Genomic DNA, 15,849 nt, shown 5'->3' with positions numbered 1-15,849 from the left:
CCGGGGTCCCAGGCCCGGCCAGCAGCCGGTGCACGAGGGGGCGTCCCCGCCGTCGGCGCCCGGAGCATGGCGCGCGGCCTCTCGCTTCCTGGCCGCCCACGAATGCCGGGCCCCCGACTCCGCGCTCGCAGCGCTCTCCGCACCTTCCGCCCGCGGCTGCGGCAGCAGCGGCAGCGGCTCCCGTTTCNCGAGCCGCCCCCAGCCGCCCCTCCCGCCCCTCGGAGAAGACCGGCGAGCGCCTGGTCCCGCTCGGGCTGACTCAGCGCAGGGGCGAGGCGTCTTTCTCTGCAGCATGGGGGTTCGCACAAGAGCCTCGCAGACTCTCCTCCCCCGGAGCGACCAGAGNGGCCCCTACAGGGACCCCAACTGTACGGACAAATCTAAAAGATGGGCTGGTGGGGGGGCGGTTCTAAACACAGCTTCTGGGCATCCAAGTCTTTCTCAGCCTCAACTTGACCCTCGTCACTGGGAGGTGCAGCTGCAGACGGGAGCTGTCAGGAAACGGGAGGGTGGATAGTCCTGGAAGTACGGTAGAGACGCTCTCGGTGAGTGCCGATGGCGGCGGCGGCGGTGGTGTGTGGAAAGGGTGTGGGATATTTCTACTCCTTGTCACCTTTTGCCTCTCAGGCAGCTCCCGAGGGTCAGGTTGCAAATACAGCAGGCAGGTGCGACGTGAGCCACTGGGAGAACTTCCTAACCTCGTGCGTGCGGGTCCTTGCGAGCGAGCGAGCGGGGAGTGAGAAGGACCCAGCCTCCGCTGCCCCGACCCCTTCAGTCCCTGAGTAGCGGGCTCCGCGCTGCTGGGGGAGCTGTGGCTGCAGGGACCCCCTCCCGAGAGAGGGTGGGAGGAGGGGCGGGCGGGGCCGAGGGGGGCTGGGCCGGGGCGGCAGTCTGTAGCTTGTCTCCGCGTTGCGTCGGTCCCCCCGGCTCGCTCTGCCAGCGCCGCTCCTCCTCCCTCCCACGATTTGCCAGCGAGCGCGGCTACCGCCCGCGCCCAGAGGAGCCGCCGGGGCCAAAACAGCAATTTGTTCCCCAACGAGTGAAGCGGGAGGCCCAGCACCCCCGCCCCTCAGAGACACACATCCACAGCCACCAGCCTCGGAAAGAAAGGAGTGTCGCCCGCTCCACCCACCCCTCATCAGGACACAGGCCAAAGCCCAGGCACCTGTATTTAAATGAGCTGGTGCTTTAGGAGGAAAGGGAGGAAGCGTCCTCCTCCCCAAGTCATCCGAATCCTGGAATCCTGCTCCCAGGAAGAACGACCCCAAGGAACCTGCAGATCCTGCTCCCCAGGCCCACCCCCAGAAGCAAAGTCAGCCTTTCCTCAGCCCATCATCACACCCTCCACGCTAAGTTCAAGCATTCTACTAGGAGAAGGTGCTGTTTAGTAGGAGGAGTCCCCTCACTTGGAGTCCAGACCAGGAGGTGGTTGAAAGCACACAACTTGGTTTGACTATAGCCCTGCCACTTGCTGTCTGTGTGATTTTCATTCGAGACCCAGTTTTCTCCTTTGTGAAATGGGGATAATATATAATAACTACCTCAGAGGGTTGTTAGGAAGATTAAATGAGTAAAAGACTTAGAACAGTGACATGCATCATGTACATGTTTATTATCTGATTTTGAGTATCATAGAACCCCTATGAGACAAGCAAGGTAGATGCTAGTTACACCCCATTCACAAATGAAGAAACGGGGAGGGGGGGGGAGGGGGAGAGAGGCTTGCCCAAGGTAACCAAGCTGGTAATTGGCAGCACTAAGTTTCCAACCGTGACAATCTTGCAAATCCAGGTCCAGAGTCTGCCTCACCCCAGCACAGACGTACCCATGGAGGACCCAGAAAGGACTTCCGGTTAGCTGTGTGGACACTCACGAGGACTGGTTATCCGGGTTGTATATCAGATCCAGTGGCCTTCCAGTCACCCGTTTAAGCGCTGAGTGTTCAGACTTTCAGGCTTCCAGCTTTTCAGCCTGGGCTGGTCTTGGTTATTAAAGACAATGGTTTGGATAGTAAGACAAACCCAAACCAGACACCTTGGGTCAGTGTGAGCAGGCAGTAGATGAAATGTGGGGGTGCCCAAAGAATTAGCAGTTTATAGTTATTGAGCATTGTGTGCCAAGCACTGTGCTAAGTGCTTTAGTTGGATTAATCTTCATCACAACTCTATGAAGTTACTGTTATAACTACCAATTTACAGATTTAAAACATTGAGGCAGAGAGGCTAAATTTCTAAGATGCACTGTCTCCTCCAGCAACTCCAGGCACAATGCCTGTTTTGGTGCTCTGGTCCCCCAAATACTACATAATATACTAACCCTTATTGACTCTTATGATCACTCTTATCCCAGAATGAAACAATAATGTTTTGGTCTTTAAATCCCTTTCCCCACTGCCCTTCAAAGAATTTGAAGAAATGTGAGTACGGGGTAGGGGTTGCAGCCACTGCCCAAGTCCTTCCTCTGAACTGACTGGATTTAAGGTGCCCCTTCTACCCAGAGGTACCCCCCCATACATGTCCATACTTAGAACAGTGTGTGACATTTGTATCATGTAAATGTTTTTTATCTGAGGAGCAGGGGCCCACATTTAGGACACCGGAGAATGGGGGTTGAGGAGGAGCTGAGAAGTGAACGGGGTACTGGAAGGTCAGGGAGCACGTTTCCTCTCCCATTCCCCCAACTCTAGGCTTATTGGGCCACGGTGGGAAGTCACAAGGAGGGGAAGGTTATTGGGGAGCGCTATTCAGAGACAGCTCAAGGCCATTGTCAAAAAAGAAGAAACTCAGGAGCCTGCATTTCGGAGCTGCCGTGGGAGGCCTGTGGGAGTATTATCTACAAAAGGAACTGAGAGAGAGAAAAGAGCGAAGCAAGAGAAAAACGGTTCAAGACACAAAAGATGGAAGAAGCACCCTGCCCCCCAGAGCGCAGGCAGAGTCACTGACTGTGTGCAGGGGGTGAGAGCAGGTGGCTGTCGAGGAACAGAGCCCAAGGGCCCCTCCCCTCTTCCCACTCTCTCCCTCCTTTCTGGAAGTCCCCAGGTCTGTTTCCAGCCTTGCTTCAGCCAGTGTGGCCAGGTTCTGCTTCTAAGGCTGTGTTGAGCGATGGGAAAATCTTAGCCTTTCACCAGAGCAGTCTGGATTTGAATTCTAGCTCCACCATGGATGACCTTGGGTGGCAATAGGAGTGGGGTGGGTGTGGGTGTTAATCTCCAAGAGCATCAGTTCCTTCGTTTGTGAAATGCTCTTTCCTTGAAGGATTGTTGAGTGAGATGACCTTGTTGAGTGGTTGGGATTCTTATCAAAGTCCCTCTAAGTGCTTGCCCTGGGAATGCAGAAATGAGCTCAGGATGAAGCCTCAATGAAGTTTCCCCATCTCAGAACAAACATTTAGAAAAATGGAGAGGCCTCCAGTACTTGGCCACTCCTTGGCTGTGTCATTCTAGGTCATTCCTTTTCTGTTAGTAGAGGATCCCAGCTATTGTGAGTAAACCACAATACGTTTTCCAACAAGGGAATCCTGGAAGATACGTGGTTTTACTTACAGAGCTGCAAACTGCTGTGGATCATAAGGCTAGTAAGTGGAGGAACCAGATGTGAATCACGATTTGACTAGGCCGACAGGAGTCTGTCACTATGCCATCTTGCTGGGGTGCTTTGTCCTGTCCTTTGGCAAACGGCCTATTCAAAGGGGACAGTATGGTCATTTTGATGAGAGGTCCAATAGTGACCTGTAGGGAGTGCCCATAGTGCCCGGCAACCCTGACCTCAGATCTCAAACCTTGAGCCGCAGGGAGCCCTGCCAGTCCTGTGGGGAGGGGAACCCACTGGAGTCCTGCCTGTGGCGGGTAAGGGAGTGAGTCTGAGAAATCTCAGTCTCAATCTGCGTGTTCTAGCAATGCCAGAAAATGGGTTTGTTTGAAATCCAGTTACAGAGAAAGCCTAACTGGGTTAAGTTGAAGAGAGACATAAAAAGGAGACCTGACTTTTCCCGGAGGAATCAGAGTGGGTGGTATTTGTTCCTGCTGTTTTGACGGCAGTGAAGGGGCGGGTGGGCTGGAGAACAGTTGCGCTGGTGGTAGTGATGGTGGGTGAGTTTCCTCACCCAGAAAGATCTTCAGAAAACGTTTCCCCCCTGGTAAGGAGCAAAGTAGGTAACAAAGCTGCCTCAGCACCTGGGTGGGAATAACGCTCCCTGGCGCTCCCCTGGGAAACCTCTGCTCCAGCCTCACTCCTGCAGGGGTGACTGCTTCCCCACGTGAGTGCCACCAGCCTCTGGCCTACCCCACCCAGGAGCTCAGAAACTGGGGATGAGGGTGTGCTTTTCCGACACGTGTGGTGGACAGACAAGAGGTGGACAGACAGAGCTCATCATGCTGGGGATACCCACTCAGGAGAAAAGCTCCAGAAGGAATAGGATAACCGAGTCATTATTATTTTTAATGGTCTGTCTGGCTGGAGATAGAAGTCTTTTATACACTTTTTAACGTGTCAGGAGAGACAGAAAAGCAGAGGAATTATGGTGAGTGAATGTTCAACTTGTCACAGGTTAGCTTAGACACCAGGGTACTGTTCTGCGGCACCTGGCTAGATACCTCCTCTCACCCGTCCATGAAGTAGTTGCCAATGGGTCCAGTTTACAGTTCAGGAAGAGGTTCAAAGATGTTATGTTATTTGCCCAAGGTTCGTCGATCACAGAGCTACCTAACTGTGAAGCCAGAATTAAAATCCAAGGTATGTCTCAAAAATCCAGGGTCTTTCCACCTTACCATACTGTGTAGCCACCACTCATGGCTTCCAAGGGTTTAAGGAAGAGCTAAGAGCTCTGTTTCTATCACCTGCAAAGTGGCTAAGGAAAGAGCTGGAACCATTTATCTATGCCTCAGAACTCAGCATAGTTCCCGGCACACAGCAGGTGCCTCAATGTTTGAAGGAAAGAATGTGCTCAGGTGGCTAATGGAACCAGAAGTCAAGCTCGACTGATTTAACAGTTCCATCATTCTGGCTACCAGGATTATGGTCTGGTACTCTGAACTGGCTAAAACAGTGATGAAACGGCTCCTTGGTGACCTCTCAATTGATGTGCTGATTTGAACAACTTTTTCTTCCATGAAGTGTGCTACATTATGGATATAATCCCTACCAGGTGGGACAAGAAGGTGGGATGAATCCTGTAAAGCTTGCAAGACAAATCCTCATTTTGTTAGATCAAATGGCAGAATTTCCACGGGGTAACAATAACTCACTGATAACCAGTAAGTATAGGTCAGTTCACAGTCTGATAACCATGCATGCTGGCTTTTCCAGGTCACCCCCCAACCTAAAACAGTTTATTCTGCTTTTTCCCATACATACATTCATCATCATCATATGACTATACCTGGGTTGGGATTCTGAAATATGAGGTCATCCTATCTATAAACCACTGAACAAAAGGCCTGACCATCCCTTGGTATAGTCCTACTATAAGCTAAGGACCCAGACCATTTTAAGCTAAGGACCATAGTGCTTCTCCCATTTTACTCATACCAGACAGGATGGCTCTTTCATGCAACACTACTATCTAGTATTATTTTATTAAATGCGTCAGTGGCCCCTAGTTTATCAGCCCCTTGAAGGGCTGTATTTTACTTATCTTTACCTCTCCTTAGCTTCCAGCTCAGCAACTGTACAAAGCACAGTTGGTGAGAGTGTAAATCCATGCATCTTTAAGAGAACTTTACCAATAACCATATGGCCCAGCAATTTCTTCCTAGGAATCTGCCCAGTAGATATACTCTTGTAAGTAAGAAATGAGTAAGATGCTCATTTCAGCAATACTTATAATACTGAAAATTATCATTACAGACTCGTTAAACTAATTATGATGAGTTTATACAATGGGATACTACTCAACCACAGAAAGAACAAGGTATATTTATAAATACTGACATGGGAAGAGATCTATGGTATATATTCTTATGATGTATGTGGGCTAATATAGATCTCCAGAGGGACCCAAAAGAAACTTAACTGTAGCTGCTCCTGGGGAAGGGACAGAGTTGGGTGGAAGCTTATTTTTTACCATATATCCTTTTGAACTGTTTAGATTTTTTTTCCTTTTTACCATTTATGTATATTTTCTTAAAACAAATACTAGCTATAAAAAGTGGACAAATGAAAAAAAGCAGGCTATAGAGGAGTATGTATAATATGATTCCCATTTATGTAAAAGAAAGAAAAACACATATTTGCATGTTTAGATTTAGAAAATTTGTGGAAAGATATACAAGAAAGTTATCAGTGATTTCTTCTGAGGAGTAGGACCAGGTAGGAGAGGATTTTTAAATTTCCATTATGTATCCTTTTAAAGGTTTAAAAAAAAACCACACAGCTTTTTAAAAAATGAATTGTAAAAACTGCCATAAATAAGGGGCCTAGGAAGTATTTGGTGTTCCTAATGAAGCCATGCTAATTTAAATTTTCTCTCGCAAGTGGTATATAACTGACAGTGCTAAACCACCTGAAGTTTCAGTCCTATCTTTAGCCTGCGAAAGGGCAAGACATTGATCTCTAAGAGGAAGTGGAAAGGAAGGGAAATGACAATTAGGTAGGACATCTCTGAACACAGTGGGGGCAGCCCAGGGCACAGAACCTCCCTTCTCTTGGGAAGCCCAGAGCTATTACAGGGAGCAAGAAATAGGCTGTACAATTCCAACTTAAGATAAGCCTTACCTCGGGGCACCTGGGTGGCTCAGTCTGACTCTTGATTTCGGCTCAGGTCACAGTTTAGTGAGTTCACAGTTTGGTGATCTCATGGTTTAGTGAGTTTGAGCCCTGCATCAGGGCCCTGCACTGATAGTGCAGAGCCTGCTTGAGATTCTCCCTGCCCTCTTCCCCTGCCCCATCCCACTCCCATTCTGTCTCACTCAAAGTAAATAAATAAACTTAAAAATTGCCTTAAGAACAAAGGGTAAGCCTTACCTCTCTTCACTGGAAGATCCAACTGACAAATTTAGGAGACTATCTACAACATGAAATCCTAAATGAATTATGGCTTAGACATATTATTTTCAAAAAGAATTACTGAATGCATATAGTATCCTTGTTTTATAAAAACAAAAAGTTAAAAGCCTATATATCCATGTGTATATGCACATATATGTTCTGAAAAAGGCCTAGAAGGATATATGCCAAATTACTGAGTAATTATCCCTGAGGAATAGAAAGGAAGGGTGGAAAACTTTAATTTTTTTCTTTTATAATTCTGTATTATTTGACATTAAAAAAATTTTTTTAACATTTATTTTTGAGAGAAAGAGACAGAGCAGGAGTGGGAGAGAGGCAGAGAGAGAGACACACACAGAATCCGAGGCAGGCTCCAGGCTCTGAACTGTCAGCACAGAGCCGGACGCAGGGCTCAAACTCAGGAGTGGTGAGAGCATGACCTGAGCTGAAGTCAGATGGCCAACAGACTGAGCCACCCACGTGATCCTGTATTATTTGACATTTTAAACACTACTTCTGTCATTAAAAAAAAAAAAAAATGTAATTTTTAAACTTTTTATGATCAGAAAATCTTCAAATAATCTTCTATAATGAGATTTTAATTTCAACATGAAAATGTTGTTTTTTTTGTTTTGTTTTGTAGCAATCTCTACACCTAGAGTGGGGCCTGAACTCATGACCTGGAGATCAAGAGTCACATGCTCTATGGACCGAGCCAGCCAGGTGCACCTCAACTTCAAGGTGGTTTTGACAAACATGCAGCCTCCCATCTTAGAAGGTTTTGCCTGGATACAAGGGTAGATACGCCTCATGATCCTTCAAGGTCACTGCAATCTCTGGATTTTTCTATAAAGTATAGGGAAGCAATTAATCAGAAAAGCAGGGCTTTTCCTGGATATCCAGTAGGTTGATGGTGTTGAACAAATTCCACAAAATGAGGGGATCAGCCCTTTAAAATGGCTTCCCAGTATTCCTTGACTACTGTTTTCTTTACTCACACACACACACACACACACTCTCTCTNCCCTGAGGAATAGAAAGGAAGGGTGGAAAACTTTAATTTTTTTCTTTTATAATTCTGTATTATTTGACATTAAAAAAATTTTTTTAACATTTATTTTTGAGAGAAAGAGACAGAGCAGGAGTGGGAGAGAGGCAGAGAGAGAGACACACACAGAATCCGAGGCAGGCTCCAGGCTCTGAACTGTCAGCACAGAGCCGGACGCAGGGCTCAAACTCAGGAGTGGTGAGAGCATGACCTGAGCTGAAGTCAGATGGCCAACAGACTGAGCCACCCACGTGATCCTGTATTATTTGACATTTTAAACACTACTTCTGTCATTAAAAAAAAAAAAAAATGTAATTTTTAAACTTTTTATGATCAGAAAATCTTCAAATAATCTTCTATAATGAGATTTTAATTTCAACATGAAAATGTTGTTTTTTTTGTTTTGTTTTGTAGCAATCTCTACACCTAGAGTGGGGCCTGAACTCATGACCTGGAGATCAAGAGTCACATGCTCTATGGACCGAGCCAGCCAGGTGCACCTCAACTTCAAGGTGGTTTTGACAAACATGCAGCCTCCCATCTTAGAAGGTTTTGCCTGGATACAAGGGTAGATACGCCTCATGATCCTTCAAGGTCACTGCAATCTCTGGATTTTTCTATAAAGTATAGGGAAGCAATTAATCAGAAAAGCAGGGCTTTTCCTGGATATCCAGTAGGTTGATGGTGTTGAACAAATTCCACAAAATGAGGGGATCAGCCCTTTAAAATGGCTTCCCAGTATTCCTTGACTACTGTTTTCTTTACTCACACACACACACACACACACTCTCTCTCTCTCTCTCTCTCTCTCTCTCTCTCTCTCTCTCTCTCTCAGTCTGTTCAACCAACCTGAACCCTGGCAGCTCAGTTTCAGCCAAAGAGCCAAGGGAAGCCCTGAGGCAGCTAAGTTCTGCACCACTGCCACTTACAGTCTGGGCTTCAGGCTCGGGAGAACAAATGCTGGAGAAAAAAAAGCTCTGCTGTTATTAAATCATAGACGCCGGGGGCGGGGGCGGGATGGAGGGGTCTGGCCCCACTGCCACCTGCTACATGCAGGAGCTCAATTATACTGTTACACTCACTACTCCTGTCAAGGGACAGGCAGTAGAGGAGACGGGTTGCTCGGGAGAGCTGCTGGCAGCTGTGGGTTTTCTAAACCGGCAAGCTTCCTTTGGAAAGTCACTGTTGCCTATACTAGGAATCCTTTCCCACAAGGAACAGCTGCATTTGCTCATGCTGCTGCTGCATTTTCATTCGGTTCCGAAGCTAAGCGGTGGACAAATGACTTAGGAATCCAACATCCTCATTTAAGCCCCGAACAAGCTGTCCGGGTGACTTCTACCCCATGAGGCCCAAAGAAAACCAGAGAATGAAACTAAGTCATTTGCTGCTGTGAAACAAATGTGGGAACATTATGCAATTGTTTTTATTTATCGAACTATAAAGACTGGCAATTTGTTGATGGGTAACACCTTAGATTAACACTAATTATATTGCTATAAATTTGGTTGAGGATCAGAATAGGATTCAGGAACAAGGGAGAACAATAACAACAAAAATCTTCAAACGTTGAAACAAAGAAATACTTTTTTTCCCCTTTAATTAAATGCTCCTTTCCCAGAGACTTCCCTAGACTGGTCTGCAGTCTAAGGCCATAGGAAACGAGGCTTTGGGCATTCTGAAGAGACTGGAGGGTAAGCTATGGCGCCAAGCAGGAGACTGATATCCTGACCTGAGTGTCAATCTTAGGCACGTTCTGGGAACAGAGGCAGAATCTCAAACGTTTCCTAGTGTTCTTTCCTTTTTAACAATTAAATTTCCACTTCTCTGGTGAATTCAGCATAGTACACAATCCCCTCACTGCCTTTCCTGGTTATACTGTTGTGCAGAGGGAACCTGCCAGGAATGTGTGGCTTCTGCTTAGGCTGGAAAGGTAACTGGACTGGTTCTGATCCATCTCCTCCTGAGAGCCTCAACAGTAGGGAGTTGCTGAGGAAGGCCTCTTCGGGCAACTGAAAGGCCTGGTGCACTGGGAAGAACATCGCTCACCCTTGGGAAACCTGGCATCGGTTGCCTATGATTCCTGGTGGAAGTGACCAATCAGACTCAATCCATATCATTGGGAAAGGTCAGGGGAAAAAACAGCTTCCCCTCCAAAAATGGTAAAGAGGAAATGAGGAGAGAAGAAACCAAAAATATTTAGGATGGCATAAAAAGTGATATGTGTAAACTTCTTGTTATTACATCTAACTATAAGTGTCCTAAAGTCCAGTTACCGAGTTGAATTGTGTGGGATAGAGGAGAGAGGCCAAATGGAGCTGCCTTCAAGAGTTCACAGCTTCAAGCTGAGAGGTCCTAGGTTTGCGCTGGGGGAGCCCCTTTTTGAATGAGGGCTTGGGGGGGCTGGGCTCCATGCTGGCTCCAGTTCCATTGGTCCCTGCAGAGTGGGCCTGGCCCCGTTCACCAACGTTTCCTGATGCCTGGGATGGAGCATTCTGATACCTGGAACTAGATGAATACCACGAGCTATTTCTGTGACGACCCACAGTGTCATGTCGCCCTTGGTTCATGGGGTCATTCGGCTTTTGGCCTTGTGGCTTGTAGCTCCGTCCTCGTCTGTTCCCCGGCAATACCTGAGGATAAAAGAATACAATTCAAAGAACTCTGGCATTATGGCACCCTCTCTGTTCCAGTTCAGCTTACAGGAACATTCTTAAAGCCTAAATTGTAGCATCCCATAGTTGGGACTCAGCTATCTCTTGAGACTCCAAGAATTCTGTCAGCCAATCCAACCTAGCCACTACTCCAGAATTAATGTATCTTTCACTATTATCCCCCATCTTTCACCCCAGGCTCTCCACTGAAGAGGACTTCACTTTTCTTTAGCTGGGCACAAGAAGAAAGCTAAGGAGGAAGAAAAAACACTCTTGGGGCTGTTGCAAGCCCCCGACTGGGCAAGTATCTTATCACATGCCTGCACTCTGCAGATTGTAAGCCAGGTGTAAAGATAATGAACATCCGGCAAAATAAAATAAACGTCTTTATAATCTGCTTTGCTATACATTATGAAGCACAGATTAAACCATGCTGCTGTGACATTTAGGACATCTCTCACATTACAACCCAGAAAGCTTATGGCATGGCATTTTATCTTTGCCCTCCACTTCTGATGGAATACCAGTTCTGCAGGATTACTAACAGTGCTGCCCTGAATTGCTCTTGTGCCTCTTCTTCAAACCAAGAAAAGAACCTACGGATTATGCTTCAACTTTCTGCTGTTCGCCCTCCACCCCACCAGGTTCACTCTCTCTCCCCCTGATGTATTCGATGCGGTGCTCCTAGGGAGCTGCTGCTTCAGATGCACTCTAGTGAACCTGCCACTGTGTACTCATCTACCTCGAGATGGGTGCATGACTCCCACAGTGACTAATTACCAGGCAATACTACCTACAATAGCTAGGACTCCAGCCAACACCAGAAAGTCAGCAGTCTTGGCAACAGGAAACCTAAGCTAGCTGGTGATTTGGAACACAAGTACCAAATGCTTTCTCTCCAAGTAACTGGGGCTGGAGGGATTCAAAATAGGTGTGGAATGGGCATAAAGAGAGGAAGGTAATAACACTGAGCTGTCAGCATTTAAACTATGACAATCTGGTAACTTTTCTCCATTAGTGGCTTGGTGTGAAAGCTAGGTTACCTCTCGATGAGGCTGGTAGGGCTGGCCACTGGAGTTTGCTGTGGGTGCAGGAGTCTCTCCTGGTACCGGGTTTTTCTTGTTAGCACTTGTAAGGCTGGGAGCAGAGGCACAGGTAGAAGAGGAAGCGGCAGAGGCATCACACGGGCTACTCAAGGACACAGACGGAACTGCACTGCATCGGGATCTGGTTGAGTAGCTGTTCTTTGGATGGGACACTGGATGGAAATATGAGAAATATGTTGTCATAGGACGGAAGAGTATGATGGTAAGGTTTTCCCGATTTCTCCACTTCACAATAAGCAATTTGAGACAAAGAACTGTCTATTGAAATAGTTGTAAAGATAAGCTTATAAAAAAGCAACAGGAAGCAAAATCTCCCTTCTGTCCTCTTCCTCCACTCCTTTCAAATCCCTATTGCTTTTTTTTTTTCCTTTCAAGTTTTTATTCAAATTCCAGTTAGTGAATCCCTGCTGCTTTGTAAAGGAACTCTTAGAGACAGGAGAACAGTGTAAGATCGGAGTAGTCATTCCCCCACCAACTCATGACTTCTCAGCATTTCCTACTAAACTCCTGGCTGTGGCTCCAGCAGCTGACTAAGCCTGGGAACAATAGTATGGGCCATATGTTCAGTTTCCTATGCAGGAACATTCTGAAGTACAGGCTTCACAAAGAAAGAAAAAGGTAAATAAAAAGCTAACTCCTATTTTAAAAATTTGAATGATGCAAGGTATAGATCATCAAGATTAGCTGAATAGGAACAGAGCTAGTCTTTACAACAAACATGTATCTTCCCAAGGTTCTTTCTGCAAAAAGAATCTTAAATGTGAAATATCTGAAAAATAGTAATATTTTCACTTCAAATTTTGTCATAATTCAATGGCTTAAAACTACCTCTTAGATTTTTTTCCTGGGTTTTAAAGTCTGGACTAATGTTGAGCTTATAATCACTGCTCTAGGTCCAACCTTTCACTTATGTACTGATAAAGAAAAAACAAAGGAGCTGAGCTCAAGGTTTGACTGGTGTGCCCCATAACTCTCACCTTAGAGGACCCACCCTCCAACCTTAAAGCTATTATTTAAGTATCTATTATGTGCCAGGAAAGGTAAGCATTGTTATCTCCATTTGGGAGAGGAATAAAATAAAGTTCTAAGAAGTTAATGTAAAGGTAAAGATTCCAAAGACCCCTGCTCTTTACACTATATATAACACATAGTTCAACTCAGCAGAAAAAGATGAAAAAATAACATTGCAAATTTAGAGAGCTGGAAAATACCCATCTTTTGAGCTCAAAGAATCTGTGTCCAGTGACTTCTTAAGTATCTCAGAACTATTTTTCACAAAAGCAAACAAACAAAAACACGAGAGGCACTAAAGAAGAATCAGTGGAGAAGCCAAGGCTAAACTTGGGTCTTGGATCAGTAGACGGAGCCCCCTCCTCACCATCTCCAGCACCCAGAATCTCTTGCCATCCTACCTTGTCCAAATGACTCAATGTCCTTCTTCAGCGTCTCGACATCACAGGTGAACCGGGCTACTCGTCCCAGGTCCTCATCATATTTACGCTCACTAACAAAGTGCTATTGAAAAGGACAAAGAAAAGCCTCCAGGTGAGACAGGTGGTATACATGGAATCCACAGCTTGCTATAAACAGATGAAAAAAAATTATTTTCCGTTGTCTTCTTTTTATTGCTTCAAATTTTACTAAATGACCATCATATTGCCTATGCTGGGTGACTATTGGCATTCAGCCATTTTCTTAAGGCCCAAAAGTAAGTCTGTTGGGAAGCTTTATGAAATGCTACCTGATGGCCAAAGCCCATCAGAGATGATGAAGAGAAATTGCAGAGAAAGAAGAAAAGGTTTACAGTAGAGGGCCATCTTTCCACTTTCCACTGTTGGCTACTCTCCACATTGTTCCATTTTATACAGAAGCAGAGGCAGCAAAAATGCTCATACGTTACAACAATGATTCCATGTAAATAGAGGGCTTGGTGTTCTTTAATAGGAACCTCCTTAGGCAACCCACTTCATCCCTTTATAAAGTAGGATTTGTTAGTCCTTGAAGTGGGGACAACTTAAGATGAAAAATCATTCATGTGAAAAGCCAACCTTGCAAATGAGAAGGTTTGTGCTGCAAGTAATTTAAGCAGACAGCGGAGACATAACCAACCCCTTGGGTCAAAACTAACTATACTACAGAGATTGTGGGACTAGAAACACGTCAGGAATAAAGTGCTTCTTGGGGTGTCTTTCAATAAACCATTTCCAAAGTAGCCTGGAATATTTATTTATTTATTTATTTATTTATTTATTCATTCATTCATTCATTCATTCATTCATTCAGATGAAAAGGAGGCAAAAAGGAAAAGTTAAAGGCCTACGTATCACTTCTAAGAATCGAACTCCTTAGAATAGTCCTCTAGCAGGTGGTCTAATTCCACTTTGGATTTTCAAGGGATACAATCAAAAGCATCAGAATCTTTGGGATGGATCTAGAAGCAGTAAATGGTAAAGGAGAAATCAACATTTCCTGCAAACCTTGAAGTCCTAAAGCTTCAGAGTACACAGTGGCTCAAGAAAGCACATGAACCTCTGTAACATAGAGCCTTCAGACATGTAATATCAGTCTGAGAGTAATTCTGAAACAAATTCTAGGGTTTGTTGAGCCAGAGACATAACAGGAATGACGGAAATAAAACGATCTGAAAATAAGACATTTAAATTGCACAGCACCCACTTCAGTACACTGAAAACGTGGAGAGAAACAGATCCTTAGTCAGCCTGCAGAAATATTTCTAGCAGCTTTTCAACCACGTGGGAAGGAGAACAGATGAAGCCTGTGAGAGCCAGGATTCTCATCTAATTCCAAAGGGGTTTCCGGCTTCTCCCAGATAGTTGAATAAGACTGACTGGCATCAATGTGAAGAAGACTTTCTGTAATTTTTAGTATTATAGTTCTAGTTAATCAGAAATGGTAACTTCATACTGGCATTGTTTTGCTGTTTCACCCTAATAGTGTCTAAAGGAGGAATGAAAGACTGAGTGTGAAAGACTGGGTTAGAACAATAAGGATACCTGGAAGGTCTTAGATACTCTCCCATTTATGTTTTTATTTTACAAAGACTGTTATATAGCCTGTACAGCAAGTGTTCCTCTTAAGTATGGCAAGAAGTCTCATGTGTTCAGAAAGAGCAGAGGCTAAGGGCTCAGCAGTAGGAATGGCCAACTCCCCTTTGTCACACAGCTAACAGTTTATAAACAATTATTTAGAATTCCAGTGTCCACAGCTATCCCAACCTCTCTCAGGTCCCCATGCTTAGTCTCAGAAACACTGTTCTTTATATAAGAACTTAAAATGTATGAGGGGCACCTGGGTGGCTTAGTCGGTTAAGCATTCGACTTCGGCTCAGGTCATGATCTTACCGTTCCTGAGTTTGAGCTTTGCATTGGGCTCTGTGCTGACAGCTCAGAGCCTGGAGCCTGTTTTGGATTCTGTCTCTCTCTCTCTCTCTCTGCCACTTCCCTGCTTACGCTCTGCTTCTCTCTCTCTCAAAAAAGAAATAAACACTAAGAAAACCTTTTTAAAAATAATTTAAAATGTGAGTATTGAACCTAAGTAATCTTTATAAACATAAAATATAATCAACATCTCAAGTTGCTCATTTTTCTCTTTTAAAATCAGAATCAATCAACCAACCATTTCGATATTTATTGAATCCCTACTATATGCCAAGGCACTATGCTAGGCACTGGAGGCACACCGGTTCCTGCCACTGTAAAGTTCACAGTCTAGTTGGGAAGACAGATCAGTCAAATGCATTTAAAATGATAACTATGTGGGGCGCCTGGGTGGCTTAGTCAGTTGAGCGTCTGACTTTGGCTTAGGTCATGATCTCGCGGTTCCTGGGTTCAAGCCCCGCGTCGGGCTCTGTGCTGACTGCCAGCTCAGAGCCTGGAGCCTGTTTCAGTCTGTGACTCCCTCTCTCTCTGACCCTCCCCTGCTCACGCTGTCTCTCTCTCTCTCTCCTAGAAATAAATAGAATATTTTAAAAAAAAATGATAACTATGCTATGAACACACAAGACTGGGGACATGACAGGAAAGTTAGGAAGGATGAGC

At 45.3% G+C, this 15,849-nt stretch overlaps 1 protein-coding gene across 2 annotated transcripts in view; it reads right to left on the bottom strand.

Moving 5' to 3' along the window:
• Positions 1–9,435: 9,435 nt before the first annotated feature.
• Positions 9,436–15,849, bottom strand: part of SPATS2 (spermatogenesis associated serine rich 2) — an 83,570-nt gene continuing 77,156 nt past the window's right edge. For both annotated transcript variants that reach the window (XM_077753318.1, XM_077753319.1), the window contains exons 11-13: positions 13,204–13,306; positions 11,729–11,943; positions 9,436–10,664 (exon numbers count right to left, since the gene is read on the bottom strand). In XM_077753318.1, coding sequence (XP_077609444.1) covers positions 10,356–10,664; positions 11,729–11,943; positions 13,204–13,306 — 627 coding nt within the window. In that variant the 3' untranslated portion in view covers positions 9,436–10,355. The remainder of the gene's footprint in view (positions 10,665–11,728; positions 11,944–13,203; positions 13,307–15,849) is intronic.

This window comes from Crocuta crocuta, unplaced genomic scaffold, assembly GCF_008692635.1.
Source record: "Crocuta crocuta isolate KB4526 unplaced genomic scaffold, BGI_CrCroc_1.0 scaffold30, whole genome shotgun sequence".
Taxonomy (NCBI): domain Eukaryota; kingdom Metazoa; phylum Chordata; class Mammalia; order Carnivora; family Hyaenidae; genus Crocuta; species Crocuta crocuta.
This window is presented reverse-complemented; position numbering and strand designations above follow the sequence as displayed.